Source organism: Amia ocellicauda, chromosome 13, assembly GCF_036373705.1.
Source record: "Amia ocellicauda isolate fAmiCal2 chromosome 13, fAmiCal2.hap1, whole genome shotgun sequence".
Classification (NCBI taxonomy): domain Eukaryota; kingdom Metazoa; phylum Chordata; class Actinopteri; order Amiiformes; family Amiidae; genus Amia; species Amia ocellicauda.
In genome coordinates, this window is record NC_089862.1 from 36918876 (window position 1) to 36927224 (window position 8349).

The 8349-nt window shown below is 47.5% G+C and overlaps 1 protein-coding gene and 1 long non-coding RNA gene across 3 annotated transcripts; one reads left to right on the top strand and one right to left on the bottom strand.

The window, feature by feature from the left end:
• Positions 1-1217: 1217 nt before the first annotated feature.
• Positions 1218-4299, bottom strand: LOC136766908 (uncharacterized). Its single transcript, XR_010821785.1, has 2 exons — positions 3953-4299; positions 1218-2455 (listed from the first exon to the last, which is right to left on the bottom strand). It is a non-coding gene; the product is annotated as an uncharacterized LOC136766908 (long non-coding RNA).
• On the top strand, positions 3632-6090 carry LOC136766907 (extracellular superoxide dismutase [Cu-Zn]-like). 2 transcript variants are annotated; one of them, XM_066720783.1, is made up of 2 exons: positions 3632-3781; positions 4676-6090. In XM_066720783.1, the coding sequence occupies exons 1-2, from the start codon at positions 3647-3649 to the stop codon at positions 5429-5431; spliced, it is 891 nt and encodes a 296-aa protein (XP_066576880.1). In that variant the 5' UTR covers positions 3632-3646; the 3' UTR covers positions 5432-6090. The 2 variants fall into 2 exon arrangements, with proteins under 2 accessions (XP_066576880.1, XP_066576881.1); XM_066720784.1 differs by lacking the exon at positions 3632-3781 and adding an exon at positions 3814-3895.
• The last annotated feature ends 2259 nt before the right edge of the window (positions 6091-8349 follow it).

Here is an 8349-nt window from a genome sequence, read left to right on the forward strand (position 1 = left end):
CTCTCTCTCTGTCCCTCCCTCCTCCTCTCCTCCTCTCATCCCTCTCATCCCTCTCTCTCTCCAGCTGCTCACACCGCCTGCGTGCATCAGCGCTTCAGTCAGATAAACACGCCGTGCTGTCAAACGAGGCGCTGCCGCGTCCGGGTCGATGCGGGTGACCTGACCCCCAGGCCAGCATGAGTGCGGCTGCTCCGGCAGGTCTGGGCGGCCAGTGCTGGGCTCGCATCCATGCGTTTCTGCTCGCTGGGGGATTCACGTTTACCCTGGAAGAGAAACTAGGAAGTCAAAACGGGTGGCACTCAAGCACGTGTGCTGTGTTTCTGTATAAAAGCAAAAAGAAAGAAAGAAAGAAAGAAAGAAAGAAAGTGAATGACCGGCCACAACATAGTGAAGCATTTGAATCACTTCCAGGTCCTGACATTTGACTGAGGTGCCACAGCTGAAGCGTCCGCTATGGGACTGAACTGATCATGCAAACCTCCATTTTCTATTAATATAAATCAGGGCTATATTGTCCCAGTCTTTCAAAGGACGCATTGTAAAAACAGGTTTCTGTAGCTTTTTATTTTCCCACCCCTGCAGCCCAGACCTGTAACACAGGAGCCTGATCAACTCTTGGATATCATGCACTTTCTTACTGCTCTATGCTTCACTAGCTCCTGCTTTCTTGTGTATTATTGGCACTTCTCTCGTTTTCCTGCACCTTCTCCTACGCTTACCCCTCCCTTTAACACCCACCTGGGACTGAAGGATCTTTGTTTGACAGAAATAATAATAATTATGATTTATGCCATGCCTTTACGTGGAAAAAGATACTACAGCATCAGCTTTCAGTAGAACACGTTCTAAGCCCTTTGAATTGGGATCATTTCGACAGCGTTATTAAAGTGAGAGGCCCGATGATCATTGCCCAGCAAGGTCACCATTCGAATGAAGCCCCAGGTGGGATTGTCTTGTCAGTGGCAGATCAGTGTGAGGTGGCTCAGCTCAATAGAGATCTGGAATAAAGTGGCCGCCCTGGGCACAGGGGCCTAAAAACACTGCTTAGGTCATTTTCTCCTACGTTCTCCCTTTTAGCGTCCTTTGAATACCACAACTCTGTACTGGTGTCATACATTATCAGGATACACCAATGAGGAAGTAACACGTTTACTACAAACACACATACAGGCGAACCCAGAGCTCCTCTCACGAGAAGTGAAGAAAAGAACGAAGGATGCGAGTTGGAGACACTTTTTATATCGTGTTAATGTACAGTTTATAATAATGACCACAGCCCTGAGTGCTGCTGTCCGAGTGTTTGAGGTGTTGATGGGGGCTGGCCAGTGTTCTTCAGGCAGCACGTGTTTATCAAAGTCCTCAACCAAACGCCTGAGCCCCAAAACACACAATCTTTACTGTTTAACTGACCCCCTGTCCTAAAGACAATAGTTGTACACATTCCAATAAACTAATAATTAAAGTAGCCCCGAGAAAGGAGTCAATACAAACATGAAACGATATAAAGAAAATGATAAAACTTGATCACAGACACCATCAAAGGGAAAAGCTGCCGTCGTTCTGAATACTTCAGTTATTCAGCACTTTTATGCGGAGGTGTTTTATGCAGCGGCCACAGCCTCCAGTCAGAGCTGTCCATGTTGCCCAAGTCCATCCGAACAGGTCTCAGGCCCTCTGCTGGGCACGGGCAGTGTTGCAACTGGGTCCCACAACTGAGGAAAAGCCCCAAACACAAACCTGGCACGCACCTCTGTGGCCAGTTGCATGAAAAAAGTACAGGGTTACGTAAGTATTAGGCAAAGCACCTTTTCTCGAAGCAAGTGTATTGGCTGCAGTGTGCAACACCCTCACGCCCAGTGCGCACCAGAGGGCACGCTTACTGGGAAACTGAACATCAGTTGTGTCACTCAACGGGCCCCTGGCCACAGCTGTGAGGCCGGCAGGTGATGCCCACACAGTGATATTTCCCCAGATAACTGTGTGAAGTTATTCTGCAGACACCTTTATCCAAGTTTTGTTTTGGAACGCAGTGTTCAAGATGCTCAACACTTACAAGAGGTTTACAACATCGCTACGAATAATGCGTTCAGCCACACATTACAGAGAAGGTCATTAAGCCATAGAGCAGCTGCAATAAGGGCGCTGAGTTGATGAGCTCCAATCCAGCACAGTCTGAACAGTAGAGGCGATTGAGAGAGTGATTCAGGAGGCACCAGGGCAGACAGGCTCTTTAAATAGTCTTGACAACATTAAACTCGGCCTGATTGTAGACTGTCATGTCTGAATCCTGTCCCTCTCCACTGGTCTGTCCAATCAGCCCTGGTGTGTTGTGCATGCATTCAAAGGTATAAGCAGGAACCGCAAGTGTGCAATCCTGTGAAATCCCAGACTAGATGCCTTCACACTCTGCCGGACACGCACAGAGCGGGAGCTGCCCCGCATTTCCACCCCCGTTCTGTGAAAAAAATGAGGAAAATACACTGTAATTAAAAACTGTTGAAGCGACAATACGAGTCAAGTCATTGCGCTCGTACAGGGAGGCGAAGGTCCAACGCAGACGCGCCCTCCTGTTGGTGAAACTGTGACACAGCTCCGGCGGTGGATGCCCGAGCAAACAATCAGGCTGGTAATGGGACATTTATTTTCTATAAAGAGGATCATTAAAAAGGCTGCCCACGTCGAGGAGGCCACTTTAATAAGGTTCCATGCAGCTTCAAACCTATTGGATTATGTAATGATTAATCGGTAGCTACCAAAGACAATCATTGCCGTTGACACACGTAATTACCCCACCTGGGCACTGCTAACAATCTCCGTAATGGCCGATGGCTCATTGCTTGTAACCAGGGATTGATGGTGATGGGGAAGAGGATGTTAACATTACAACTAAGCTTTACTAATGCTCCAAATTCAGGGCTAATTTAAAATACCAGGCATTTTCCCCCTTCTTTCACAGGCAATTAAATAACAGTCCAATTGTGTGTGAAATAGGACAGCCTGGCGGCCCTGCTGTCAAACCAGAGAGAGAGAGGAGACGCTGGGTTATTTCAGCGCTGGCAGGATTGAGGGCCGGCGCCTGAATTGAAAAGCTCCGAAGGATGGGGAGATAAAGAGGCGAGTGATGAGGGAGATTGGCGAGACTCTTCTCATTTTTTCGTCTCCCCTCGCTGCGATGGTATTGAAAGGGGAAGATAAAGTTCTGCCTTTGAAACAGCCTTTGGCCACGGCTGTAAAAACATGCAAATAACATGTATTAGAGCAGATCAACTGGACATATCCGTGGGCTGCGTTCAACCCTGGAGTAAAACTGACTTCAACTGTAACTCTGTAGTAAGAAATAGATCTGGAACTAAAATAAATAAAGAGCAATTCTATGTCTGCGTCACACTAAACAGGTTTGAATCCCCCCATACCCTCTCTCAGTCGCATTATAATCGGTTAGTTACCCCTATGCAGGGTTTACTATGCCTATACAACCTGCAGAAATTAAGACCCATCACACAAAACACACTTCACTAATTCATTCATATTATAATGATTGTGTACAGAATCAAAACAAAACAGCAGAAAAACAGTCACAATAGACATCAAATCTGTCATCAATATAACAGATCATTGATCATTAAACCGGGAATTTAGGCGAGTCATGTGCCGGGACGGGGGCAGTCCTGCTGTGGCGAAAGAGGGACGCAGCTGCGTAAGCGGCGCCGCTGCTCCGCCTGAGCGACACTGCGCAGAACTGCTGCCTGCGGCCGGACGGCGAGATCCGCTGCGCTGCCAGGTGAGGACTGGGCGCGGCTGCGGGTCAGGGACACACGTGTACACGGGGGACACACGCAGGGGATGGTGCTGCCGGCACATCATTGCTAATGTGATCAGGAGGCGCAGAGATGAAGTTAAGAAAACTCGTATTAATCACCGAAAACACTATCCGCAGCAACACTAAACTCACCCGCAGTTTCTTACACGTCCAGTGGCTGCAATCGTGTTCATGCGTGTTCATGCGTGTTCAGTCGTGTTCAGGCGTGTTCAGGCGTCTTCGCTTAGTTAACGGTTTTAACTTCAACCGTTTTTTTACGTTATATTTGGCGTGTGAACACAGAATATATACAAATAAATCCGTGAGATGCAGGCAGTGAACAGACACGGGAGCGACATTGTATCCACAGTGGACTCACGGTCCAAACTGCGTCACAGTCGGTCTTTGTCCCGGGGTCCCGCCTGGCGCGGCTGTGGCGCAGCTGTGGGGGTCTCCGGGTCCAGGCAGGACCCCCATGTTTCTGTGCCGAGTTGTGTAACGCTGGCTTTTTATTGGCAGATAGTTCATGCAGTTAGATAACAACTGCAGAAACACATTGTTCAAACGTAGAAAAGGTTCTTTAATGTTTCATATCTCCCTTCAGTAGGTGTTTTAGGTGACATTGTGTTTCAACAAAGTTTTAAAAAGAAAGTGTTCTTAAAAATACCTAAAAGTGTTTCAAAAACTTTTTAAAAACAGCCTCCAGTTGACGGGCAGGTTTTCCAAGTTACCCACTTACAAAAGACGTTATTGCATTAATAATGAACGATTTAACAGCATTTAAATCAGAAATATGTGCCTAAACATCAAATGCTTGGGAAATGGAGTAAGAACTCCCTGCCTCTGAGAGGAATTCATTTCGTTTTCTTTTTTTAGACATCCTCTCTCCAGGCCTGTAGAAACACGGCTCAGAAGATGTTATCATTAAATTGGCTGCTGGTGTTGGCGCTCCTCTCGGCGCCGGAGTCCCTGTGTGTCGAGATCTCTGGCAGGGAGGGGCCGGGCCAGAACGGCACGGAGGAGATGCAGGCCTCGGGGCCCGGCCCGGCCAGCATCGAAGGGGAGGCCAGTAACGAAGACGTACTGGTGTACGCGGCCTGCGAGATGAGGCCGAGCAGCAAGCTGGCGGACGGCAGCCCCAAGGTCACCGGGCAGGTGCTGTTCAAGCAGCAGTATCCCGATGGCAACCTTGAAGTGCTGTTCAATTTAGATGGCCTCCCCATCAACGACAACCAGTCCAGAGCGATCCACGTGCACCGGTTCGGAGACCTCAGCGACGGGTGCGACGCCACGGCCGGCCACTTCAACCCGGACCAGGCCGACCACCCCAAGCACCCCGGGGACTTCGGCAACTTCACCCCCAAGAAGGGCAAGATACGGAAGAGCAGTAAAGACAGCAAGGCCACCCTGTTGGGGCCCGACACCGTGCTGGGCCGCGCCGTGGTGATCCACGAGAAGGAGGACGACCTGGGCAAGGGCGGCGACGCCGGGAGCCTGCTGCACGGGAACGCGGGCAAGCGCCTGGCCTGCTGCGTCATCGGGGTGAGCTCGGCACATCTCTGGACCAGCGCCGCCGAGAGCCAGGCGCTGAGGAAGAAGAGCGCCAAGCGGCTGGCCAAGAAAAAGGTCTAGCTGCACGACAAGCTCGGAAATCTGGGACGTGATTTTGCCCCTCGCTTCTCTAATGGACAAGGTTCCTGCGCTTCTCCAAGTGTTTCTTTTTCATTTCACAACAATCTTAAGAGAGAAATGTATAAATATAGACATGTTAGCAGTGCGGTGGGCTGACCTTTGCTGACACTTCTTGTGTGTGGTTTACAGGTGGGGGTCGGGACTGAAGTGTGTCGAGTGAATTCAAAGGGTAGAATTTACTTTATATGGAACAGGTTTAAAATGTACTAGAAGTCTCAGTTCTTTAACAAAAAACAATTGATAACAACTTCACAGCTGTTCATAGTCAAAAGAGAAGGAATAGAATAATCTGCCCAACAGAGAGAAACCCGTCCCAGTCTGGTACTTTGGCTAAAGTACTTCTTACTAAACCCTATCCAAAACTTTCTGCAGCGCCAGCAGGTTTTATAACTCATTACACACAAACCTGCCGCCATCAAAAGTGTCAGTGGATTGTTTCAAGACTTTCCTTGGACAATGTGTTAATTTGTGCAATGTGCTCTTTGGCCCTGTTGAGTAAGATGTATCATTATATGAATGTTTTTTCTTGTCTTACAAATACCATTAGAAACTAAAAAAGCATTATTCACCTCCTGATTAAAGTGTGGTTTGGGTTTAAATGTAGACGTGACTCTTCTTTAAAAGAAAGGAAAAAGGGGAGGCCAACAGTATCTGAGATGTATCTTTATTTTAAGTTTAAAGTGATGAAATGTAACTATCTATGCAGCACACGGTAAGGACAGCATCATGCAACCCAAGCAAAATATAATTTGTTCAAGTATTCCCACAAAATATAGTTTGCAAGGCGCCCAGTGATTAATTATACAGCCGGCCTGACACTCGGGACATTTCATTTACCTGAGATGGAAACAAAACGAGACAGACAAAACCAAACACAAATTTTAATATTCATTAAACCAACTGACCTGTAGTTGAAACAGGTGGTGATCCACACAATAAATTAAAAATGAAAGCGTTTCGTACAGAAGTCAGAATTAGTTTTTTCCGCAGCCAAGAACTCTTTATGGTAATGAGTGCGTGTGTCAGCGGGTTGGATTTCCATAAAAATCCCATTACTGCCTTAAAATACAATCACTGGCAGACACAGAAAACAACCACCACCACCATAATAATAATAATATGAATAATATTAATCTGAATCCGTGCAGGATGGAGGTTGTGTTAAGCAGCTGTGTGATCAGCTACAGTGTGAAGCTCTTGTGTTTACAAAGTTAAAGATACAACTCTCCCTGTTCACCAACCCAACCCAACCACCGGCACCGGGGCCCGCGGGTTCGTCAGCGCCGGGAGGCTCGTCTGAAAACAATTTCCAATCAGATACGAAAATATATCTCTATAAAAATCCAACAATTCCTTAATAAAATAGTCGTCAGATAACTCTTTGATCTGACGGCACATTTATTTTAAATGCGTTTTCGTCTCGGCCCTCTTTGCTTCCTTGATTCATGCTAAGAAAGCCGTGTGTATAATTTGGATGTGAAGACGGAGAGATCGCGTAGAAGCGACAATACAAAACACACACAGGGCATGTACCAGGGCATCAACACATCCTTGGCACGTACTAGGACACAAACATGCAACTGACATGTTGTAGGACACAAACAGACTTTTACAGAGACAACAGACCACCACTGGCGTGTAAGGTGGTATGACTTTAACGTCACCTAGTGTTGAGATACCTGGCGAAAATACACTTTCCATTCCTCAGGTGTGTGAAATTGTCCAAAAGTAAAAGTAACTGCCCTTCCCACTTCCAAGTATTGTAACTGTAACCGAGCCGCAGACAAACTACAACTGAGGCCGGAGGGGTGAGGGATTTAACTTGTGGCAAGAAGAATAATTCTGTTCAAGTCCAGCGGTTAATGAGACAACAGATGCACAGCAAGCATTCCTCAAAACACACAGTCTTCACATTCAGCACATAATATACATCATCTTTAGCAACATCACTTTGACAACAACATTCCTTTCAAAACAAACTTTTGGCTCTGTCGAGAGGTCTGCTGCACTGGACAGGTCTACTCCAGTACCAAACCGGTTCAAGGCAAACGTCACAATGGGACCAACGTACACGTCCACCCGCGGACGCAGAGGGGAGACACAGGAGCACAATTACACAAAGCAGCGGCAGGCTCGTCTGCAGGCTGGCAAAGGTGGGCGACGACATTTTTCAACCGATGCCGCTAACAGAAATTCTTTGAATACTTCATTCTTTGGAAAAGAGCGAGGCAAGGAAACCCACAAAACACTGACAGTGAGGAAGCGGCTGCCAACGCACGGCACCACCGCGGCGCATGAGCGGCGCTTCTTCCAGAGAGATCCGAGTTCACAGTCAAACTGCGGCCGCAACTCTCGGTCACAGACCCTTATTAATGATCAACAGAAGATTGAGAAATGTCAGGACCGGATCTGAACACCGGGGCCGGGTTGCACAACTTACTGTGCCAAATGGACAAATATTTGCGTTCGGATTTGAGAATCTCAGTGGAATCACATCTCACTGCGTTACACACTGATCACCTGCAGGAATGCGACATTTTCAGTGTCTGAACTGGGAATCAACTCCTCATTCAGTAACATCAGGAAGAGAGAGAGAGAAACTGCTTCAGAAGTTCAGAGCAGCTATTCCAACACGCCGTGAATTTGCGCAATGGTTGTTTTTGGTTCTTCTCCTCCTCTCTCTCTTTATCTCGAGTTCAAGAGCGTTGCGTGAAATCACACAATCTGTGAGCTTGTGCGTCCTGGGAGAATGTCACAACTCCCAGTACGGCGGACGAGAATACATTGAAATGATTTTAAAAACTTAGTTCCTTGGGAATCGAACGACTCTGAGCCGCGCTGAACACGGAGTTCAGCTA

What these genes read in the sequence shown, in the direction of transcription:
- LOC136766907 (XM_066720783.1), top strand. Translation starts at nt 3,647, where the DNA reads ATGTGCCGGGACGGGGGCAGTCCTGCTGTGGCGAAAGAGGGACGCAGC. An exon ending in GAGATCCGCTGCGCTGCCAG is followed by an intron (nt 3,782 to 4,675) that starts GTGAGGACTGGG and finishes TTCTTTTTTTAG; the next exon opens with ACATCCTCTCTCCAGGCCTG.